Source organism: Macaca fascicularis, chromosome 3 (genome assembly GCF_037993035.2).
Source record: "Macaca fascicularis isolate 582-1 chromosome 3, T2T-MFA8v1.1".
Taxonomy (NCBI): Eukaryota; Metazoa; Chordata; class Mammalia; order Primates; family Cercopithecidae; genus Macaca; species Macaca fascicularis.
Genome location: NC_088377.1, coordinates 45,429,068 through 45,453,958, shown reverse-complemented (window position 1 = coordinate 45,453,958; position 24,891 = coordinate 45,429,068). Strand labels below are relative to the sequence as shown.

Sequence of the window (24,891 nt, the reverse complement as noted above, 5' to 3'; positions counted from 1 at the left end):
TCCCAGGAGTTTGGCATTAATTGGTGACCTCCCAGGAGCAGGGGACCACCAGGTTGCCTAAGGAGAGGTGAACCGGCCCAGGTCAGACACGGAGCAGGTCAAAGCTCGTGAGCTGATCAGCAGTGGGATGACACCTGTGAAGAGCCACCGCCCTCCAGCCTGAGCCACACAGTCTCTACTGAAATTCAATTAATACAATTATGCTTTAATATAATATAATAATGTCAACTCGCACAGATTCTTCAACCACCCAGGAAAGGCTGACCTCACACTGCACGTGGATGGCGTGACAGTCCTGTATGCGGGGAGAGAGAGCTTGTCCTCGCAGCCACATTAACAGAAGCCAGAGACTGGGGCCAAGAAGAAAGACCCTGCGGGGTTGGGCTGGAAAGTCCTGGACGCCCAGCTCTTCACACCCACTCAGTGCGTGTGATCACAGCTGTAGGATCTAGAATAGATGCGCTTGGCAGATGGCCTCTGAAGGTGGTGAAATGGGGCTTCACGTGGCCAGCTGACATCTGCATGCAATAAGAAGCCAGGTGCTGCCACCGCCCTCCCCCTGTTTGTATCCAGGGGACGGGACTTCTTGTGGAGGTCCTGGTTAGTCTTTACTTCTGACCCCAAGCAGGCAGCTGGATCAAGTTGTCCTGAGAAGGTGATCCATTTCCCTAGTTGGGGGTGTGCAATGCTGAATGCAGCTATCCCAGACACATTTATTCCATATACACCCCCTTCCCAAATTCCATGGAATGAATGAAGTCAGATTCCAACAAGGATGACTACAGCCCAGGGTGAAATAACTCTGGTCTCCCCTCTCTGTAGCTCCTCAAACTCTTTATGTTTTATTTTTTATTTTTTCCTTATTGAGACGGAGTCTTGCTCTGTGGCCCAGGCTGGAGTGCAGTGGTGTGATCTCGGCTCACTGCAACCTCCGCCTCCCAGGTTCAAGCGATTCTCCTGTCTCAGTCTCCCGGGTAGCTGGGATTACAGGCGTGCACCACCACGCCTGGCTAATTTTTGTATTGTTAGCATAAATGAGGTTTCGCTATATTGGTCTGGTTGGTCTCGAACAACTGACCTCAAGTGATCCACCTGTCTTGGCCTCCCAAAGTACTGGGATTACAGGCATGAGCTACCACACCTGGGCTTTGTTTTTCTTTTGAGACAGGGTTTTGCTCTGTCACCCAGGATGGAGTGCAGTGGTGCGGTCATAGCTCATTACATCCTCAAAGTCCTGAGTTTAAGCAATCCGCTTGCCTCAGCCTCCCAGTGTGCTGGGATCTCAGGCATGAGCCACCGCACCTGGCCCAAAACCAAGCTTTCATATCCCAAGCACCGACCTTTATCAAGTCTAGCCTAATCCTCTATCGTCTCCTAAGCGTCCCTCATGAGTGATCACTTCTGAGTCCTCCCAGATGGAGAGCTCACCCACTGGGGGCATATTTTTCCCATTGGAAAAGAGTGGTTATTGGAAATTTCCTCTTTTTTAGAATAGGATTGGAGGTGCTCTCTGGGGTGTCCTCCTACCAAGCTGGCTATTGAAGGCCTCCTGGTGCTCAGGGAGCACGGACGACACTCGCCGTTGCTTCAGCTTCATCTTGAGGCCACACAGCGTCTCCGCCACCCAGGTCTCCTCAGGGGCGAGCTCCTTCTCTGGCTCCTCCTCAGATTGGTCTGACCACTCCCTCTTCCTTTTCCAGCAAAGGGACCTGCGTGAGGGTCTGGGATCTACCCCAGGGGCTGAGTAAAGAAACCAGACCACCGTGTAATGCTTCTGCAACTGATCACCTTAGACCCCGACCCCTAACCCCAAACCACTCTCCATCCTCCCCAGCCTTGTAGACTGCCGGCTTCTCCAAGCCATCTTTCTGACTTTGTCCTCTGTCAACCCCACGTGCCGCTCCTTCCCCTCCCCATTCTTCCGTTTCTCTGTCCTCAGAACATTTCCTCACGTCCTTCCCTGGTCCCTGGCTCTCTGAGTCCCTCCGTTTTTTGTTTGTTTGTTTGTTTGTTTCGAGACAGAATCTTGCTTTGTCTCCCAGGCTGGAGTGTAGTGGTGCAATCTCAGCTCACTGCGACATCTGTCTCCTGGATTCCAGTTATTCTCCTGCCTCAGCCTCTCTGGTAGCTGGGATTACAGGTGCCTGCCATAATGCCCAGCTCAATTTTGTACTTTCAGTAGAGACAGGGTTTCACCTTGTTGGCCAGGCTGGTCTCAAACTCCTGGCCTCAAGTGATCCTCCTGCCTTGGCCTCCCAAAGTGCTGGGATTACAGGTGTGAGCCACAGAACCCAGCCTGAATTTCTCCAAACTGGAGTGCAATAGAGCGATCTCGGCTCACTGCAACCTCTTCCTCCCAGACTCAAGCGATTTTCCTGTCTCAGCCTCCCGAGTAGCTGGGATTACAGGTGCGCATCATTACCGCCCAGCTAATTTTTGTACTTTTAGTAGAGATGGGGTTTCACCATATTGGCCAGGCTGGTCTTGAACTCCTGACCTCAGGTGATCTGCCTGCCTCGGCCTCCCAAAGTGTTGGGGTTACAGGCGTGAGCTACCATGCCTGGCCCCCTTCCTTTGTCTTAGTCAATCCTATCCCACCTCTTCTTCCTCCAGTCACCTCACCTGATGGTCCCGACACTTCATCATCCCCCACCTCCCAGAGGGGGTACCCTGAGGTGCTCACCTGGGGGCTCTCCTCCTTATGCTCGGCGAGCAGGATGGTAATGATTTTTCCCAAAATCTGTCCCATTCCATGGACAGAGTCTCTGTTCTGCCCAAGGCCTTTTTCTGGACTCTGCTAGGAGCCAGAAGAGTGTGTTATGAATTCTCGAGGCTGGGAGAAGTCAGGAGTGGAGAACAGCTCTGAGAAGATACTGTTGTCCACTTCAGCTCCCAGGCACCCACGGAGTCTGGTCCTTCCAGTCAGGAAGGTTGGAATCTCTGATGTCATTGGCCATTCCAACCTGGCAACCAGTTTGAAGAAAAACACATGTAACTGCCAGGCTGATCTCTTGTCCTGGAGATGCTGAGTGAAAGGTATCTCCTGCCACTGTCCCGACCTCCGACCACTGTCCATAAGCATCTTCAGGGTCTCCGCATCCCTCTGTTCCCTGTCCCAGCAGAGGCTGTGTCCTCTCCACTCAAAGCCTGAGGCATGGTGGGGTCTCCTCTTCTCTGTACATGCCCATTTCAGAGTCCAGTCTGGTGGGAGAGGGAACAGGGTGGGAAATAAAACTAGGGTAAGCAGAAACGATGAAACCTTACAAGAGTGAGATGATCATGTACAAGAGATCCCAGGAACCTTGACTTGATGAAAAAGTCACATCAGAGCACTGAATTTGGCAGAGCTTTTCTGCCGAATGTTCACTGACATTCACTGTCCGAGATTCTATACTGGGGATACACATGTCCTCTGCCCTAAGGCATCTTTGAGTCCAAGAGACATTTTGAAGTCTGAAAATCACAGGAATCTGCCCATGAGCTCATACATATTTCCACTGGTGTCCCCAATTTCAGGGAGTCCATGGATCACCTAAAGCCAGCCCCTCCAGTACGGCTAAGAAACTCTAGTCTATATATCACGTTTTATATTATATGTATTGCTCTGAACTCAGAAATTTCCCTACCATTTATGGATTCTATGAATAAAATATCACATGTACAAAAAGACTAAGTTGAAAAATCTCAGCTGTGCACAGTGGCTCGTGCTTGTAATTCCATCTCTTTGGGTGGCCAAGGGAGGAAGATTGCCTGAGGCCAGCAGTTCAAGACCAGCGTAGGCAACATAGCAAGACCCCATCTCTAAAAAAACAAAACCAAACTAAATTAGCCAGGTGTGGTGGCTGGCACCTGTGTTCCAACAACTTGGGAGACTGAGGTGGCAGGAGGATTGCTTGAGCCCCAGAGTTAGAAGCTGCAGTGAGCTATGATCTTATCACTGCACTCCAGTCTGGGCAACCCAGCATGACTTTGTGTCAAAACAATTTTTAAATAAAATATATAAGAGTTGTATGACATTCAGAGACCACCCAAAGAACCTGTGGGGTCTTGCTCTGTTGCCCAGGCTGGAGTGTAGGGGTGCAATCTCAGCTCACTGCAACCTCTACCTCTCAGGTTTGAGCCATTCTCCTGCCTCCGCCTCCCAAGTGGCTGGGACTACAGGCATGCGCCACCACATCTGGCTAATTTTTAGATTTTTAGTAGAGACAGGTTTCACCATGTGGCCAGGCTGGTCTCGAATTCCTAACCTCAAGTGATCTGACCACTTCAGCCTCCCAGAGTGCTGGGATTACAGATGTGAGCCATCACACCTGGCCAAGGTCTTATAATACAATTTTTGCCAAGACCAATGTCCTGAAGTGTTTTCCCTGTGTTTTCTTCTAGTAATGTCATAGCTTTGGGTCTTACATTTAAGACTTAAATTCATTTTGAATGTATTTTTGTATATGATGAGAAATAGGGATCAAGTTTCATCCTTCTGTTTATGGATACCCAGTTTTCCTACCATTTATTGAAGAGACTGTCCTTTCCCCAATGAATGTTCTTGGTGCCTTTGTCAAAAATGCATCCACTGGCCAGGCACAGTGGCTCACGCCTATAATCTTATCACTTTGGAATGGTGAAGTAGGTGGACTGCTGGAGCCAGGAGTTTGAGACCAGGCTGGGCACCGTGGTGAAACTCTGTTTCTACAAAAAAATACACACACACGTGTGCACGCGCGCACACACACACACACACACACACACACAAATAGCTTGGTGTGATGATGGTACATGCCTGTGGTCCTAGCTACTTGGGAGGCTGAGGTGGGAGAATCACCTGAGCCTGAGGAGGTCAAGGCTACAGAGAGCTGAGACTGTACCACCGCACTCCAGCCTGGGTAACAGAGTGAGATCCCATCTCAAAAAAAAAGACTTCACTGTAGATGTACGGATTTATTTCTGGGTTCTCTGTTCTGTTTCATTGGTCTTTGTATCTGTTTTTATGCCAGTGCCATGAGGCTTTAATTCCTGTAGCTTTGTAGTATATTTTGAAGTCATTTAGTGTGATGCCTTCAGCTTTGTTCTTGCTCAGGACTGCTTTGGCTATTTGGGTTTTTTTTTGTGGTTCTATATGAATTGTAGGATTGTTTTTGCTATTTCTGTGAAGAATTGGTATTTTGATAGGGATTGCATTGAATCTGTAGATTGCTTTTGGTAGTCTGATCATTTTCACAGTATGAATTCTTGCAATCCATCAGCATAAGGTATCTTTCCGTTTTTCTGTGTGTCCTTTTCAATTTATTTCACCAGTGTTTTAGAGTTTCCCTTACAGAGACCTTCTCCTCCTTGGTTAAATTTACTCGTAGGTATTTTTTTATAGCTACTGTAAATGGGATTGCTTTCTCCATTTATTTTTCAGCTAGTTCACTGTCAATATACAGAAGTAATGTTGATTTTTGTCTGTTGATTTTTATATCCTGCAACTTTACTAAATGTATCAGTTCTAAAAGTTTTTTAGAGTCAGGCATGATGGCTCACACCTGTAATCCCAGCACTTTGGGAGGCCGAGGTGGACACATCACAAGGTCAGGAGTTCGAGACCATCCTTGCCAACATGGTAAAACCTCATCTCTACTAAAAATACAATAATTAGCTGGGCATGGTGGCACGTGCTTGTAATCCCAGCTACTCAGGAGGCTGAGGCAGGAGAATCACTTGAACCCAGGAGTCACAGGTTGCAGTGAGCTGAGACTGTGCCATTGCACTCCAGCCTGGGTGACAGAGGGAGACTCCATCTCAAAAAAAAAAAAAAAAAAAAAAAAGTTTTTTAGTGGAGCTTTTAGGATTTTCTATATATAAGACCACGTTGTCTTAAAACAGGGATGATTTGACGGCTCTTCTCTAGTTTGAATTCCCTTTATTTCTTTCTCTTGACTAACTGCTCCGTCTAGGACTATGGACCTCCGTCTAGTACTATTGAATAAGAGTGGTGAGGGTGGGCATTTATATGTTGTCCCAGTTCCAAGAGAAGAAACTTTAAGCTTTTCCCTATTCAGTGTGATGTTAGCTGTGGATTTGTTACATGTGGCCTTTATTGAGTTGACATACATTCCTTCTATGCCTACTTTTTTCAGAGTTTTGTCATAAAGCAATGTTGAATTTCCTCAAATGCTTTCTCCTCATCTCTTGAGATGATTACATGGTTTTTGTCCTTTGTTCAGTTGATGGGATGCATCACATTTATTGATTTGCAAATGTTGAACCATCCTTGTATCTCTGGGATAAATCCCACTTGATCATGGTGAAGGATCTTTTTAATGTGCTGCTGGATTTGGTTTGCTAGTATTTTGTTAAGGATCTTTGCATCTATGTTCATCAGGGATACTGGTCTGTAGTTTTCTTTCTGTGTTGTGTTCTTGTCTGGTTTTCATATTAGGGTAATGCTGGCCTTGTAGAAAGACTTTGGAGGAATCCCTTCCCCTTTAATTTTCTGGAAGAGTCTGAGAAGAATTTGCATTGGTGCTTCTTTAAATATCTGGTAGAATTCAGCGGTGAATCTGTGGTTCTTCTTTGACAGTTTTTTTTTTTTTTTTTTTTTTTTTTTTAGTTTCTCTCTTTCTGCGCAGGCTGGAGTGCATTTGCATGATCTTGGCTCACTGCAAGCTCCACCTCCCAGGTTCAAGTGATTCTCCTACCTCAGCCTCCCGAATAGCTGGGATTATAGGTGCGTGCCACCACGTCTAATTTTGTCTTTTGTTTTTTTTTGTTTTGTTTTGTTTGTTTGTTTTTTGAGACAGAGTCTCGCTCTGTCGCCCGGACTGTAGTGCAGTGGTGCAACTTCAGTGGTGATTTCCGAGATTTTGGTGCACCTGTCATCCAAGCAGCCTACACTGTACCCAATGTGTAGTCTTTTATCCACTCCCATCCCAATCTTGCCTCCGAGTCCCCAGAGTCCATTGTATTTTTTTTTTTTTTTTTTTTTTGAGACAGAGTCTCGCTCTGTCGCCAGGCTGGAGTGCAGTGGCGCGAACTCGGCTCACTGTAACCTCCACCTCCAGGGTTCAAGCGATTCTCCTGCCTCAGCCTCCAGAGTAGCTGGGATTACAGGCGCCTGCCACACTGCCCGGCTAATTTTTTGTACTTTTAGTAGAGCTGAGCTTTCACCATATTGGCCAGGCTGGTTTTGACCTCAGGTGATCCACCCGCCTCAGTGTCCCAAAGTAGTGGGATTACAGGCATGAGCCACCACGCCAGGTTGACCATGCTTTTCTTAAGCCACCAAAGTGGTAGAATGTCATCCCGATATGGGACCTCTGGCTAGGGGGGCGTCGGGTTTCGATTGAGGGCTGTCTCCCTGGGGATGTCCTTCCTAGAGGCTCGGCGACCTCGTGCTGTGACTCTGTGATGACCCCGCGGCCTCTTCACCCGTGCAGCTTCTCCCTCGTGTGGATCCGGTGATGGCGGATGAGGTTCGCCTTCTGGGAGAAGGTCTTCCCGCAGTCGGAGCACTGGTAGTTTCCCCCCATGTGGGTCCGCCTGTGCGGCAGGAGGCAGGAGTTCTGGGAGAAGGTCTTCCCGCAGTCGGAGCACTGGTACGGTTTCCCCACCATGTGGGTCCGCCTGTGCGGCAGGAGGCAGGAGTTCTGGGAGAAGGTCTTTCCGCAGTCGGAGCACTGGTATGGTTTCCTCCCCATGTGGGTCCGCCTGTGCGGCAGGAGGCAGGAGTTCTAGGAGGAGGCGTTCCCGCACTTGGCTCAGCCATGGGGCTTCCCCTGGTGTGAGTCCTCCGATGCAGGATGAGGTAGGACTTCTGGAAAAAGGCCTTTCCGCAGTCGCCGCAGCCGTACCGCTTCTCCCCCGTGTGGATTCTGGAGTGGATGAGGAGACACGATTTCCGGGAGAAGGACGGCCCGCATTCCCTGTAGCCGTAGGGCTTCTCCCCTGTGTGGATTCTGGCGTGGATGAGGAGGCACGATTTCCGGGAGAAGGACCGCCCGCATTCCCTGCAGCCGTAGGTCTTCACCCCCGTGTGGGAGCGACGGTGCTCGATGAGGCGCGACTTGTGGGAGAAGGTTTTCTCGCACTCGGAACACCTGTAAGGCTTTGCTCCCGCGTGAACTGTCCCCGGGACACAGAGGCCTGCCCTCTGGAAGATTGTTTTACCCCTTCTGCCGTCTCTACCGGGTTTCTCCTTTGTTTGAGTCCCTGTTTGTCGGGGCAAACTTTCTCCCTGGAACCACGCCCCCGTTCACTGCACGCAAAGGATTTCTCCCCCGTGTGGACCCCGTGATGCACCATGAGGGCCGATCTGCAGGAGAAGGCTTTCCCACACTTGGTGCATGCGTGGGGTTTCTCACTACTGGCTCCTTGAGCTGCAGGAAATCCCTCGTCACAGCTTAAAGCACTTCCACACTGGAGACGTCCGCGTGCATTCGCTCCTAAAGGTGGAGTTTCAACTTTCGAATAGAGGAACAAGTTTCCACCGCCGTCGCACTCAAATCTCCTCGTCGCCAGGTAGGCGTTAGGAGTGAAGTCCAGGTTACACATCAGACTCTTTCCACACAAGTCACCTGTGTGGACCTGCTGTTTTGATGGAACGAGGTTTGGGCTCTGATGGAGTTTTTTTCCTAGTTCATTACATTCATGAAGCTCATTTCGGGTCCAGTCTTTCTTGTCTAGGAACGTATGGCTCAAATGTTGGTCTTGGTGTTTCTGTTGGCTATCTGGCTGGGTAAAAACTTGCCAAACTTCTAGAAAAAAATAACACAAACTTTTTTTTTTTTTTTTTTTAGACGGAGTCTCACTCGGTTGCCCAGGCTGGAGTGTACTGGCGTGATCTTGGCTCACTGCAACTTCTGCCTCCCAGGTTCAAGTGATTCTCCTGCCTCAGCTTCCAGAGTAGCTGGGATTACAGGTGTCGGCCACCATGCCCAGTTAATTTTTGTATTTTTAGTGGAGACAGGGTTTTACCATGTTGGCCAGGCTGGTCTTGAACTCCTGACCTCAGGTGATCTGCTGGCTTCGGCCTCCCAAAATGCAGGGATTACAGGCGTGAGCCACCATGCCTGGCCATAAATTTGTTAATCTTGGAGTATTGTATCACAAAAGTATTGAGGAAAAGCTTGAAGGGAGGATTCATTTTGTGGTTTCAAGTCTAATTGCCTGTAATCGGAGCTGCTCAGGAAGCTGAGGTGGGAAGATTGTTTGAGCCTGGCAGGTTGAAGCTGTAGTGAGCCATGATCACACCGCTGCACTCCAGCCTGGGTGATGGAGGGAAACTCTGTCCCAGAAAGTAGTAAAACCAAGTGCCCGGTCCCTCCCTTGAGGCCCAGGTTACACGAGGCCTTCACTATCCACACTTCCTATGTTCTCCTGACCTATGCTCCCTTTCATTCCGTATACCAACTGGATTTTCTCAAAGCATGAGGTCCTTTTTGTTGTTGTTGAGATGGAGCCTCACTCTGTCGCCAGGCTGGAGTGCAGTGGTGCAATCTCAGCTCACTGCAACCTCAGCCTCCTGGGTTCAGGCGATTCTCCTGCCTCAGCCTCCCAAGTAGCTGGGATTACAGGCACCCGCCACCATGCCTGGCTAATTTTTTGTATTTTTAGTAGAGACAGGGTTTCACCGTGTTGGTTAGGCTGGTCTCGAACTCCTGGCCTCAGGTGATCCACCCGCCTCGACATTCCAAAGTGCTAGGATCACAGGCATGAGCCACCACGAGGTCTTTATTGTTAAAGGAATTTTCTTAGAGCTAGCAGCATTTTCTGCAGTGACTTATCCTCACATGGACCTAAGGATCTTTATGATGTCCAACAGAAGAATACTAGAGTCCACACAAGCCATCCTGGCCTCAGAGTCAGACTCCCTGCTGTCTCCTGATGCCTGTATTACCACTTTGTTTTTGTTTTGGGGACAGGGTCTCACTCCATCATGCAGGCTGGAGAATGGGGGTGCAATCATGGCTCACTGCGGCCTCAAACTCCCTTGCTCCAGCGATCCTCCCACCTCAGCCTCCCAAGTAGCTGGGACTACAGGTGCATGCCACCATGTCCAGCTAGTTTTTAAAACTGTTTTTGTAGCTATGGGGGTCTCACTATGTTGCCCAGGCTTGTCTTGAGCTTCTGGCCTCAGGTGATCCTCCTGTCTTGGCCTCCCAATTAGCTGGGATTATAAAAATTAGCCAGGCACGGTGGCTCATGCCTAGTTTCTTCTTTTGTAGAGATGTAGTTTTGCTATGTTACCGGGCTAGTCTCGAACTCCTGGCCTCAAGCAATTCTTTTGCCTCAGCCTCTCCAAATGCTGAGATTACAGGCATGAGCCACCACACCTGGTGTATCTTCATTTACATTTTAAATCAAAGACACTACCTGCTGCCTCACCTCTGAGGCTCATGTCCGACTCAAGGGAGTCACTCCTCTGTTTAGAAGTTCCCGGCTGTGTGCAGTGGCTCACGCCTGTAATCCCAGCACTTTGGGAAGCCAAGGTGGGCAGATCACCTGGGGTCAAGAGTCTAAGACTCAACCTGGTCAACATGGTGAAACCCCATCTCTACTAAAAATACAAAATTAGCCAGGCATGGTGGCGCATGCCTATAATCCCAGTTACTTGGGCGACTAAGGCAGGAGGACTGCTTGATCCCGGGAGGCAGAGGTTGCAGTGACCCAAGACTGTACCACTGCACTCCAGCCTGGGTGACAGAGAAAGCCTCGCTCTCAAAAAAAAAAAAGTTCATGGCCAGGTGCAGGGGCTCACGCCTGTAATCCCAGCACTTTGGGAGGCCGAGGCAGGCGGATCATCTGAGGTCGGGAGTTCAAGACCAGCCTGACCAACATAGAGAAACCCCATCTCTACTAAAAATAAAAAAAATTAGTCAGGCATGGTGGCACATGCCTGTAATGCCAGCTACTAGGGAGGCTGAGGCAGGAGAATCACTTGAACCTGGGAGGCGGAGGTTGTGGTGAGCCGAGATCGCACCATTGCACTCCAGCCTGGGCAACAAGAGCAAAATTCTGTCTCAGAAAAAAAAAAAGAAAAAAATTCCTGAGCTGAACTGCTGAATTTCTGAGAGGTGAAGACCACCTGTTCATCTCCATCAGATTTCTAGCGTGAGACCCAGCCAAGGGTATTTTTAAAGTTCCCCAAGTAATTTCGGTGTGGATCATCAATTAATTAGCAGTGTCCTGAACAAATGTTTGACAAAGAATCCTTGTCCTGATCCAAAGAGTGATTAAAGGAGTGTCCCCCAGAGCTTCTTGAAGAAACATGGACAAATGAAATAACAGCTCTTCTCCCCGTGGGGTTATACTGAGTACAGCCCATTAGGCAGAATGGAGCCATATTACACGGTCTTGAAAGAAGAATGTAAAAGTCATATAAAAGGTCATATACCAGGCTGGACAGTAGAGTAACCAGATGCATGAAGTAGACAAAGCTGACATTAACCTCTAAGATCGGCCAGGCACAGTGACTCACACTTGTAATCCCAGCACTTTAAGAGGCCGGGGTGGGAGGATCGCTTGAGCCCAGGAGTTCAACACAATCCCGGGCAACATCGTGAGACCCCATCTCTACTAAAAAACATGGAAGATAAGCCAAGTTTCTTTCTTTCTTTCTTTCTTTTTTTTTTTTTTTTTAAAGAGACAGGGTCTCGCCCAGGCTGAAGTGCAGTGGTGTGATCATAGTTCACTGCAACATCGACCTCCTAGACTCAAGCAATCCTCCAGCCTCAGCCTCCCAAAGTGCTGGGACTACAGGTGACAGCTGCCATGACTGGAGGGTTTAATTATTTCTGATTCCATTACTGGTGCTAGCTGATCTTTGATTTTTGTTTTTCTGAGATGGGGTCAAGCTCTGTTGCCCAGGCTGGAGGATCCACAGCTCACTGTAGCCTCAACCTCCTGGGCTCAAGTGAACCTCCCTCCTCAGCCCCCGATTAGATGAGACTACAGGCGCACGCCACCATACCCGGCTAATTTTGTGTTCTTAGTAGAAACGGGATTTCACCATGTTGGCCAGGCTGGTCTCGAAGTCCTAACCTCATGTGATCTGCCTGCCTTAGCCTCTCCAAGTGCTGGGATTACAGGCGTGAGCCACCATGCCTGGCCCCTGAATGAGCGTTTAATAGAAAAGATGCTGCCAACTCCAAATAACCCAGCCCCTTCGTTTTTTACAGCAGAAACTTGGTGATCAGCATGAACCAATGCCACACGAAGGTGAGCTGGGAGGGAGACAGCAGTGATTTAAAGTCATCAAGTTGGCCAGGCGCAGGGGCTTATGCCTGTCATCCCAGCACTTTAGGAGGCTGAGGTGGGCGGATCACGAGGTCAGGAGATCAAGACCATCCTGGCCAACATGGTGAAATGGCATCTCTACTAAAAATACAAAACTTAGCCAGGTGTGGTGGTACGCACCTGTAGTCCCAGCTACTCGGGAGGCGGAGGTTGCAATGAGCCAAGATCGCGCCACTACACTCCAGTCTGGGTGACAAAGTGAGACTCCATCTCAAAAATAAATAAAGTCATTAAGTACACTAAAGGACAGGAATAGCTTTCACCAGTTTGTGGGTGTGAAGAAGAGAATGGGGACTAAATTATACGTGTAGCAAACATGTTTTTAAGGCATTTCACAGTGAAAGAAAAAGATGAAAAGAACAACAAATGGCACAAAGTAATAGCTGTTTTAACAAAGGGCAGATGAATGAATCTCTGAACACAGGAGAAAGCCTGTTTTATAACCACAGGGAAAATACGGAAGATTCTACAGGAAGACTTAGCAATCGAGGTCTTAGTGGGGACAGCAAAGCAGAATCAAAGGACAAATGAAAATAGACGGTCAGGCATATGGCTCATGCCTGTAGTTCCACCTACTTGGGAGGCTAAGGCAGGAGGATCGTGCGAGCCCAGGAGTTTGAGACCATCCTGGACAATATAGGGAGAACCTATCTCTACAAAAATGAAAAAAAAAAAAAAGAGCTCAGTGTGATGGCATGTATCTGAAGTAGCAGCTACTCAGGAGGCTGAAGTAAGAGGATCGCTTGAGTCCGGGAGTTGGAGGCTGCAGTGAGCTACGATCACTCCATTGCATTCCAGTCTGGGTGACAAAGCAAGACCGTCTCTCAAAACAAGAAAAAAGAAGGCCAGGAGCGGTGGCTCATGCCTGTAATCCCAGCACCTTGGGAGACAGAGGTGGGAGGGTCACCTGAGGTCAGAGGTTCAAGACCAGCCTGGCCAACATAGTGAAACCCCATCTGCACTTAAAAAAAAAAAAAATTAGCTGAGCATGGTGGTGGTGCGTGCTTGTAATCCCAGCTACTCAGGAGGCTGAAGCAGGAGAACAGCTTGAACCTGGGAGGCGGAGATTGCAGTGAGCCAAGATTGTACCACTGTACTCCAGCCTGGGCAACAGCCAGACACTCTCAAAAAAAGAAAAAAAAATAGAATGCGCCTTTCTCTAAAACCCAAGGACAGGAAAGGAATCGTGTAGTGATGTGTGCAGGTGGTAGGATCACTGAGGCATCTCAGGGTTTAGGGCCAAATGTCCACAGCTGCTTGCAAAGATGCCAGGCTTTTTGTTGTTGTTGTTGTTGTTGCGATGAGTCTCGCTCTGTCACCAGGCTGGAGCACAGTGGCGCAATCTTGGCTAACTGCAACCTCTGCTTCCCAGGTTCAAGCGATTCTCCTGTCTCAGCCTCCCGAGTAGCTGGGACTACAGATGCGTGCCACCACACCCGGCTAATTTTTAGTAGAGACGGGGTTTCACTGTGTTAGCCAGGATGGTCTCGATCTCCTAACCTCATGATCCGCCCGCCTTGGCCTCCCAAAGTGCTGGGATTACAGGCGTGAGCCACCGCGCCCAGCCAAGATCCCAGGCTTTTAAGCCCAGTTGCCTGAAACAAGAGGACATCCGGCAGGGTGCCATGGCTCACGCCAGTAATCCCAGCACTTTGGGAGGCCAAGGCAGGTGGATCACCTGAGGTCAGGAGTTTGAAACCAGCCTGACCAACATGGTGAAACCCCGTCTCTACTAAAATTACAAAATTAACCAGGCATGGTGGCACGCGCCTGTAATCCCTGCTACTCAGGAGGCTGAAGCAGGAGAATGGTTTGAACCTGGAAGGCAGAGGTTGCAGTGAGCTGAGATTACACCACTGCACTCCAGCCTGGGTGACTAAGACTCCATCTCAAAAACAAACAAACAAACAAAAAAAAAAACAAAAAAAAAAAACAAAAAACGAGAACATCCATAAGTTCTCCTTTGTAGAATTCCAGGAGCCTCATCCCGTGGCCCCCTGCAGGCCACCCACTCACCTAGGAAGCTCCATGTCCATATCTCTTCCTCTTCCATCCATGGCTCCTTCCCCTGCTCCAAACTGGAGATCACAGCTGGTTTGCTGACTTGACACCCTGTTCGGGAGAAACAGTTAAAGGATTTGTGCTGAGCCAGCTGGGCCTTCCAAGCAAGCAGACAGTTCAGCTTGCAAAACAAACGGTGGCGTCTCAGCCAGAGAAGAGCTGTTTCACTTGGCCGGTAACTTCACAAGGACCCCAAATGGGATCGAGACTCTTTGACCACTGAAACCCAAGGCCAAGCACTTTTATTTTTGACACAGGGTCTTGCTCTGTTGCCCAGGCTGGAGTGCAATGGCACAATCACAGTTCACTGCAGCCTCAACCTCCTGCACTCAAATGATCCTCCCGTCTCAGCCTCCCAAATAGCTGGGACTACAGGCATGCATCACCACCCTCAACTAATTTAATTTTTTTTTGTAGAGATGGGGTTTTGCTCTGTTGCCCAGGCTAGTGTTGAACTCGGACCTCAAGTGATCCTTCCATTTGAGACTCACAAGTATCTGGGACTGCAGGCACATGCCACCATGCCTGGCTCATTTTTTAATTTGTATAGATCGGGTCTTGCACCTGTGGCTCAAGCAATCCTCCCACCTCGGCCTCCTGAAATGCTGGGATCACAGGCATGAGCCACCATGCCCAGCCTAGCACTTTTAGTGTGTGAGCAGTTCCCCAGTTTTACACAACTAAGAAAAAGAGTTCATGTAACCCGAGGACCACGGGGAAGTCCTCCTCACCCAGAGAGAGCAGGTGGCTGTAGTTCTCCAGCATCACATCCGGTACAGGGTCCTCCGCTCCAGGTCCAGCTGCTGCCACTCTTTCCAGGTGAAGCCCACAGCCATGTCCCCGAATGACAGTGACCCCTGGGACAGCACATGGCTGATGAATGTGGAGTGGCTGGCACTGGGTACCATGGCAAAGGCGTAGAGGAGATTGCTCTTACCACCTTCTGAGGTCAGCTCTCCCCATGTTAGGTTAGGTAGCAAGCTGAGCACGCCCCTAACTTTGTACTACACTTTGTGGAAGAGAAAACAAAAACATCATTAGAAAAAATATCTCGGCCGGGTGCAGTGGCTCACGCCTGTCATCCCAGTACTTTGTGGGGCTGAGACGGGCAGATTGCTTGAGGTTAGGAATTTGAGACCAGCCTGGCCAACATGGTGAAACCCCGTCTCTACAAAAAACAGATTAGCTGGACGTGCTGGTGGGTGCCTGTAATCCCACCTACTAGGGAAGTTCAGGCAGGAGAATCGCTTCAACCCAGGAGGCGTAGGTTGCAGTGAGCTGAGATCCTGCCCTTGCACTCCAGGCTGTACAACAGAGTAAGACTCCATCTCAAAAAAAAAAAAAAAAAATCTCACTACTGGATCTCTTCATTCCTACTGGATCTCTTCATTCCTTCAACAATCAAGCACCTTTCAAGGACCTGGCACGCTGCCGGTGTTCTACCAGGTGCTTGGGGTCAAGGGCTAAACACAAAATCGTTCCTGTTCTACAGGTGCTTAGAAGTGTTGCTGCAGATGAACACATGAAGAGAGCTGTACCGTAAGACTACGCTGTAGGCGGTGGTAGACATGTGGTTACATACAGAATGGACACGAGGAAGACAGCAGCCAGATCCAACGTACTGTCAAGTGAAGCTTCCTAGGAGGTCACAGGCGAGCAGAATCACGAAAGATAAACAGAGTGATCTGAGGTCTGAAGGATATTCCTAGCAAGAGGCCTGGCATGGGCAAAGGAGGCACGGAAAAGTCTGGTAGGAGCCACAAAGAGAATGAAAATGCAGGGTGTAAGGTGTGTGCGGGAGAGGGAGAGAGCGTGCGTAGAAGTGCCTGTTTTTTTTTCCGCCTGTAGGAAATGGGGACTCGCATCTCACGGTATTTAAGGAGGGGAACTACAGATGATCTGATGTGGAAAAAAGGTGGGAGGTGCCAGACGGGAGGATAGCAGGAGCTAAATTAGCGCACGATTCTAATCCTCAATGTAAGCTATGCTCAAAATTAAAACAGCAAGAGAAATGCAGAGAAGGGATTCCACAGATGCAGAACAGGGCTTGGCCTCCTTCACCCCTCCCATCCCCTCTCCATGAATTAAAGACCCCCATTTAAACATTTTTAATTTATACCTATTAGAAGAAAATATGAGGGTATATATAATACACATAATATATAGATATTATCTATTATATCTATATATTATATATAGACATATAGAGATAGAGAGTTTTTTTTTTTTTTTTTTTTTTTGGAGCGTGTTTCGCTCTTGTCACCCAGGCTGGAGTGCAGTGGTGCAATCTTGGCTCACCACAACCTCTGCCTCCTGGGTTCAAGCGATTCTCCTGCCTCAGCCTCCTGAGTAGCTGGGATTACAGGCATGCACCACTACGCCTGGCTAATTTTGTATTTTTAGTAGAGACAGGGTTTCTCCACGTTGGTCAGGCTGGTCTCGAACTCCTGACCTCAGGTAATCCGCCCGCCTCAGCCTCCCAAAGTGCTGGGATTACAGGTGTGAGCCACTGCCCCTGGTCTTAGATCTTTTTGAGACAGAGTCTCTCTCTGTCCAGGCTGGAGTGCAGTGGCGTCATCTTGACTCACCACAACCTCCGCCTCCTGGGTTCAAGCGATTCTCCTGCCTCAGCCTCCTGAGTAGCTGGGATTACAGGCATGTGCCACCACACCCAGCTAATTTTATTTAAATTTTTTGTAGAGGTGGGGTCTCACTATGTTGTTTAATGAATTTTAGTTTAGATAATTTGAGGCCGGGCAGGTTGGCTCACATCTGTAATTCCAGCACTTTGGGAAGCCGAGGCAGGTGGATCACTTGAGGGCAAGAGTTCAAGACCAGCCTGGCCAACATGGTAAAACCCCATCTCTACTAAAAATACAAAAGAATTAGCTGGGCATGGTGCCGGGCACCTGTAATCCCAGCTACTCAGGAGGCAGGAGAAACACTTGAACCCGGGAGGCAGAGCTTGCAGTGAGCCGAGATCGCGCTACTGCATTCCAGCCTGGATGACAGAGCAAGAGTCTGTCTCAAAAAAAAAAAAAAAAAAAAAAAAAAAAAAAGTGAGGGTTGGGGTGCTTTTGTCACTATGGTGGAGCTCAAGGGGGGATGCTGGGTAGAAAGGGCTGCAGTGGGCACACCGGACACATGCTGCTGGGGTGGTGAGGGATGCTCATAGGCAAATGGGTGACCCAAAGCGTCCCCAACGGTGGGACAAGCATGTGCAGAGGAGGGTCAGGAAGCAGGGCACAGCCCGGGGGCAGCAGCAGGGACCAGGAGCTACGTGGGAGCGGGAGAGGCAATCCACAAAGAAGCCCAGATCTCCAATCACCCTAAGGAGCCTGGGTTCTCTTCCACACTCCGATCTCTAGAAAACTTATCACCAAGGGCTAAAGGCTGCTGAAGCCAATGACTTTCTTTTTCTTGGGGGGGGGTGGGGGTCTCACTGTGTTGCCCAGGCTGGAGTGCAGTGGTGCAGTATCGGCTCACTGCAACCTCTGCTTCCTGGGTTCAAGTGATTCTCCTGCCTCAGCCGCCCAAGTAACTGGGATTACAGGCACACACCCAGCTAATTTATGCATTTTTAGTAGAGACAGGGTTTCGCCATGAGGCCAGGCTGGTCTTGAACTCCTGACCTCAGGTGGTCTGCCCACCTCAGCCTCCCAAAGTGCTGGGATTACAGGCATGAGCTATAGTATATGTACATGTACATACATATGAATATAGAGTTAATGTAGTTTACATACACATCTAGTATATATAGACACAATGTCTAGTTTTATACATATACAATGTCTACATAGTTAATACATGTCTTTGTAATTTCTATGTAATTTATTCATATATAATTTCTATATAAATATATAATTGCCATGTAAATATGTAATTTCTATAGATATGCCTCTCATGGGTTTATTCATGAAATAACATATGAAAAGCACAGAGACTACAAAAGTGCTGGACAGACAGCGTTGAAACGGTACATTGTCATCTTTAGTGCCCAGATTGCCCTAACAGGGAGTCATTTCCAGTGGCACTCGGCTTCCTACAAAACAGTGGCTTCTGTCCGGGTGCAGTGGCTCCCTCCTGTAATCCCAGCACTTTGGGAGGCCGAGGCGGGCAGATCACAAGGTCAGGAGATCGAGACCAGCCTGGCTAACATGGTGAAATTCCGTCTCTACTAAAAATACAAAAAAATTAGCTGGGAGTGGTGGCGGGTGCCTGTAGTCCCAGCTACTCAGGAGGCTGAAGTAGGAGAATGGCGTGAACCCGGGAGGTGGAGGTTGCAGTGAGCTGAGATTGCGCCACTGCACTCCAGCCTGAGTGACAGAATGAGACTCCACCTCAAAAAAAAAAAAAAAAAAAAAAAAAAAAAATAGTGCTTCCAAGGAAGACAGCAAGTGAAACGTCCAGCTTCACAGACAGGGCAGGTGTGGCTCGCCACCTTGTTCTAGCCTCTTCTACTGCTCTGAGACATTTCTGGTGTGAAACACCCAGACATCCCTGGCTTCACAAAGCACAAAGAAACCCAGGCTCTGTGAGCATTTTCCTTCCTGGAGTGGACAGTGGTAAAGTTCACGAGGCCTCATCTTCCTCTGGGACCAACCCCTTCCTGCCCTGTGCACAGCTGCCCGGACAGAGGGCCTAATACACCTGAGCCAGGCTGGACCAATGGAATCCTCCCCAGAGAGCTTTCAAACTGGATCAGTGAAAGGAGGTTCAGTCCCTCACTGCGGCAGAACTTGCAGCTGTCAGGAGACAAGCTGTGGCTACGCTATTTCTGGCCACATTGACAAAGTCAGCCTGAGAAGAAAGTCACAGAAGCAGAGAACAGGGAACAAGAAAGATTCCTGGCGATACCTGGGTTGCCAGATGCCTCTGGAGCCCGACTGCACACCTGCTCTTCCCAAGGCTTGTGTGCTGCCTTATAGATTTTTTTTTTTTTTGAGACAGGCTCTCCATCTGTCACCCGGGCTGGAGTCCAAAGGCATGATCACAGCTCATTACAGCCTCGACCTCCTAAGCTCAAGTGATCCTCCCACCTTAGCCTCCCGTGCAGCTGCAAATACAGGCATGTGCCACCACGCCTGGCTAACTTTTGTATTTTTTGTAGAGACGGGGTCTTGCCACATTACCCAGGCTGTTCTTGAACTCCTGGCCTCAAGCAATCCTCCTGCCTCAGCTTCCCAAAGTTCTAGAATTACTTTTTGTTTTTTAAATCCTAACCTACTTCTAGTTAGATTTCTGGCTCTTACAACTTCAAGATTAGAACTTGAATTAGAACTTCTGACCAGTGCACTCCACACTCACACATTCCTAGAACCCGGGGTGAAGAGCGGAAGAAGGAGAAAGCTTCCAGACTGATGGAAAACACTGATGTCACTTACATGCAAAGAGAGCTAGCAGCCAAGGGGGCGGATCACCTGAGGTCAGGAGTTCGAGACCAGCCTGGCTAATACGATGAAACTCCATCTCTAAAAATACAAAAATTAGCTGGGCGTGGTGGTCCACGCCTATATTCCCAGCTACTCAGGAGGCTGAGACAGGAGAATCACTTGAACCCAGGAAGGGGAGGTTGCAGTGAGCCAAGATCGTGCCACTGCACTCCAGCCTGGGTGACAGAGCAAGACTCTGAATCTCAAAAAAAATTTTTTTTAATTTAAAAAATAAAAACCATCATGGCAAGCAATTTCAGACGAGATCAGGCACGTTCCGGGTGGTGTGGCGGTAGACATGGCAGGTCATTTCAAGAACACGCAGTTCGTTCATTCGTTCCTCTAGGTAATGCAGTGTTACATCCAGGTCACTTGGCGCCACACAAGGCTGTCTCTGTAGGCCTGAGTGTTCTGCATCCTCAAACCAAACCAACAGAACCACAGACGGCAGCTTTGGCATAATACCTGCTGTTTACACAGAGGGGAAGAAAACTCGCAGGAGATTTGTTGTGGTGTTTCTTTCAAGGTGGTTGTTATTGAGGAATGGGTCTGCTACATCTCGCATACAAAGATCAAATATATCTTTAAATGCCCGAAAGAGCTGTATTTCCCCTGAGAAGTAGACACAGTTGTCTAAAACAGACAACACAAGTCGTATATTAGATGTACTCTGCCTGCCTTTTTTTTTTTTTTTTTTTTTGAGACAGAGTCTCGCTGTCGCCCAGGCTGGAGTGTAGTGGCGCAATCTCGACTCACTGCAACCTCCGCCTCCCAGGTTCATGCCATTCTCCTGCCTCAGCCTCCTGAGTAGCTGGGACTACAGGTGCCCGCCACGCCCGGCTAATTTTTTGTTTTTTTAGTAGAGACGGGGTTTTGCAGTGTTAACCAGGATGGTCTTGATCTCCTGACCTCGTGATCTGCCTGCCTTGGCCTCCCAAAGTGCTGGGATTACAGGTGTGAGCCACTGCGCCTGGCCCTCTGCCTGCCTTTTTAAAGTGACAGGAATGTCAGATATAAATTTACAAGCATCAGGCTGGGCGCGATTGCGCAATGGCGCGATCTCAGCTCACTGCAACCTCTACCTCCTGGGTTCAAGCAATTCCCCTGCCTCAGCCTCCCGAGTAGCTGGGATTACAGGCACCTGCCACCACACCTGTCTAATTTTGTATTTTTATTTTTATTTGTTTTTATTTATTTATTTTTTTGAGACAGAGTCTCACTCTGTTGCCCAGGCTGGAGCGCAGTGGCGTAACCTCAGCTCACTGCAGGCTCTGCCTCCTGGGTTCATGCCATTCTCCTGCCTGAGCCTCCCAAGTAGCTGGGACCAGAGGCGCCCGCCACCACGCCCAGCTAGCTTTTTGTATTTTTAGTAGAGACGGGGTTTCACCGTAGCCAGGATGGTCTCCATCTCCTGACCTCATCATCCGCCCGCCTCGGCCTCCCAAAGTGCTGGGATTATAGGTGTGAGTCACCGCACCGGGCCATAGTTTTGTGTATTTAGTAGAGACAGGGTTTCACCACGTTGGCCAGGCTAGTCTCGAACTCCTGACCTCAGGTGATCTGCTCACTTTGGCCTCTCACAGTGCTGGGATTACCAGTGTGAGCCACCACGCCCAGCCTTTATTAGTCATGTTCTTATCAGCATCCGAAATCCCTGCTGAAAAAGCGCAGTAGAAAGATGCCACACTCACCTGGGCCATGGTTCTTCTTTGCTGTTGTGGGAAAGCAGACACCTGTGAAGGCAGATGTCGGGATGGGGAGAGAGGATGTGAGAGGCCACGCTTGTCCAGGGGCTCCTGATCAACTGCTGGGACCACCCCCCACCCCACCCATTGCGGGCACAGGTGGGAGAAAACCTTCTCTGAAGGGTCCCCATTATCAGAGCAAAGCCTTCACCTTGGAAATGTCACAGGGACTCACTCTTGTGAGGCCTGACTTGGATTTTTGTTTTGTTTTTTGAGATGGGGTTTCACTCTGTTGCCCAGGCTAGAACACAGCGATACAATCATGACTCAATGCAGCCTTGGACTCCCAGGCTCCAGTGATCCTCCCACCTCAGCCTCCCGAGATGCTAGGACTATAGGTGTGTCACATGCCCAGCTAATATATATATATATATATTTTTTTTGAGACAGGGTCTCGCTCTGTTGCCCAGGCTGGAGTACAGTGGTACGATCTCTGCGCACTGCAAGCTCTGCCTCTTGGGTTCACGCCATTCTCCTGCCTCAGCCTCCCAAGTAGCTGGGACTACAGGTGCACGCACCACACCTGACTAATTTTTTATATTTTTAGTAGAGAAGGGGTTTCACCGTGTTAGCCAGGATGGTCTCGATCTCCTGACCTCGTGATCCACCCACCTTGCCCTCCCAAAGTACTGGGATTACAGGCGTGAGCCACTGCACCCAGCCATGCCCAGCTGATTTTTTAACTTTTTTGGTAGAGACAGGGTCTCACTGTATTGCCCAGGCTGGTCTCAAACTCCTGGGTTCAAGCAATCTGCCTGCCTCAGCCTCCCAAAACCTTGAGATTACAGGGGTGAGCCACCATGACCGACTGGAGTTTTTCTTAATGAGTATGTGTATCTGTGTCTCAGTAATCAATGTGCAATTTACTACAACCCCCACCCATTACCCAAAAATGTAATTATTAGAAATTTATTCTGAAGAAACAGGCCGGACACAGACGCTCACGCCTGTAGTCACCACACTTTGGGAGGCTGAGGCAGGTGCATCACCTGAGGTCAGGAGTTCAAAACTAGCTTGGCCAAAATGGTAAAACCCCGTCTCCATTAAAAATACAAAACTCAGCCAGATGTGGTGGCAGGTGCCTGTAATCCCAGCTACTCAAGAGGCTGAGGCAGGATAATCTCTTGAACTTGGGAGGCAGAGGTCACAGGGAGCCGAGATCGTGCCGTACCACTGCACTCCAGCCTGGGTGACAGAGTGAGACTCCATCCCCCCAAAAATATTGTAAGAAAACATTTTTAATGGGATGGGGTCTCCGCCTGTCGCCCTGGAGTGCAGTGGTATGGCACAATCTCGGCTCCCTACGACCTGTCCCTGTAATCTCAACTACTTGGGAGGCTTTTTTAAGCAATCTTGGCTTCCTGCAACCTGTTCCTCCTGGGTTCAAGTGATTCTCATATGCCTCAGCCTCCCATGTAGCTGGGATTACAGGCGCACACCAGCACGCCTAGCTAATTTTTTGTTTTTTTACTAGAGATAGGGTTTCACCATGTTGGCCAGGCTGGTCTCCAACTCCTGACCTCAGGTGATCCACCCGCCTTGGCCTCCCAAAGTGCTGGGATTACAGGCATGAGCCACCGTGCCTGGCCTATTTTTATTTTTTGTAGAGGCCAGGCATGGTGGTTCATCCCTGTAATCCCAGCTACTTGGGAGGCTGAGGCAGGAGAATTGCTTGAGCCTCGGAGGTGGAGGTGACAGTGAGCTGTGATTGCACCCCATACTCCAGCCTGAGCAACAGAGTGAGATTCCATCTAAAACACTTTACATATATATATATACACACACACATATACACACACACACATATACATATATGCTTTTTGTAGAGTAAGGGTCCTGCTATGTTGCCGAGGCTGGTCTTGAACTCCTGGCCTCAAGTGATCCTCCCGCCTTGGCCTCCCAAAGTGCTGGGATTACAAGCATGCATCACTGTGTCTGGCCTGTTTCTTGTTTGTATACATCAACTACAAACTACAGCACATGTAATAAGTTTGTAAACATACATCTATAAAGAAAAAATTCTGGGCCAGGCACAGTGGCTCAAGCTTGTAATCCCAGCACTTTGGGAGGCCAGGGCGGGTGGATCACTTGAGGTCAGGAGTTTGAGACCAGCCTGACCAACATGGTGAAACCCCATCTCTACTGAAAATACAAAATTATCCGGGCATGGTGGCTCATGCCTGTAATCCCAGCTACTTGGGAGGCTGAGGCAGGAGAATTGCTTGAACCGGGGAGGCGGAAGTTGCCATGAGCTGAGATCGCGCCATTGTACTCCAGCCTGGGCAACAAAGCAAAACTCCATCTCAAAAAATAAAATAAAAAGAATCTGAAGAAAACACAAAACACACAGAATATTAACAATGATTATCTTTGCATGGTAGGATTTTGGTTTGGTTGGTTTTATTTCTTCAGATAGGGTCTCACTCTGTCACCTAGGCTGGAGTGCAGTGGCACATTCACAGCTCGCTGCAACCTCTGCCTCCTGGGCTCAAGTGATCCTCCGGCCTCAGCCTCCCAAGTAGCTGGGACTACAGACACATACTATCATATCCAGCTAATTTTTGTATTTTTTCTGGAGACAGGGTTTCACTATGTTGCCTAGGCTGGTCTCAAACTCCTAGGGGCTCAAGTGATTCTCCTGCCTCAGCCTCCCAAAGTGCTGGGATTACAGGCATAAGCCACCTCACTGGGGGGATTTTTTTCTTTTTTTTTTTTTTTTTGAGACGGAGTCTCGCTCTGTCGCCCAGGCTGGAGTGCAGTGGCCGGATCTCAGCTCACTGCAAGCTCCGCCTCCCAGGTTTACACCATTCTCCTGCCTCAGCCTCCTGAGTAGCTGGGACTACAGGCGCCCACCACCTCGTCCAGCTAGTTTTTTGTATTTTTTTAGTAGAGACGGGGTTTCACCGCATTAGCCAGGATGGTCTCGATCTCCTGACCTCGTGATCCGCCCGTCTCGGCCTCCCAAAGTGCTGAGATTACAGGCTTGAGCCACCGCGGCCGGCTGAGGATTTTTTTCTTAACGTATTTTTTCTAATTTCTTCAACAATAAACTGGTGCTGTTTCATATGCAAATATTTCATAAGAATATACATGCATTTTACTGGGTTTTCTCCTCATGGGCTCCTATCAATGTCCTTCCCCTGGCGAAAGGAAAGCCATGGGGAGGGCTGAAGGTGGAGAAGGTGGGACGGGGCAAGTCTTAGCCATGATTGTGGAACAGTGCAAGAAGCCCCTGGCTGGTGCTCGGGAGCCCTGGGCGTGAGTGCCAGCTCGCCCTCTACTGAGCCTGGCAGTTCTGAATGTCTCTCTCACACCCATTTTGTTTAGTCTTTGACATGAGAAGGAGAAGCAAAAAACTCAGGTTAAGAAAGCAAATTCTG

General features: G+C 49.1%; 1 protein-coding gene across 21 annotated transcripts in view; it reads right to left on the bottom strand.

Moving 5' to 3' along the window:
* Positions 1-24,891, bottom strand: part of LOC102138097 (uncharacterized) — an 82,093-nt gene that overhangs the window by 8,942 nt on the left and 48,260 nt on the right. For 4 of the 21 annotated variants that reach the window (XR_012432197.1, XR_012432198.1, XR_012432193.1 and 1 more), the window contains exons 3-5: positions 21,458-21,499; positions 14,290-14,385; positions 2,684-3,201 (exon numbers count right to left, since the gene is read on the bottom strand). Coding sequence is in view for 5 of the 21 variants with exons in the window: in XM_074034390.1 (XP_073890491.1) it covers positions 1,528-1,740; positions 14,290-14,385; positions 15,066-15,191; positions 21,458-21,499 (477 nt within the window). In the remaining 16 variants the exon portion in view is untranslated. Of the gene's footprint in view, positions 1-189; positions 1,741-2,683; positions 3,202-14,289; positions 14,386-15,065; positions 15,344-21,457; positions 21,500-24,891 lie in introns of those variants that run through there. The other 17 variants (XR_012432196.1, XR_012432192.1, XR_006696560.3 and 14 more) reach the window with 9 other exon arrangements.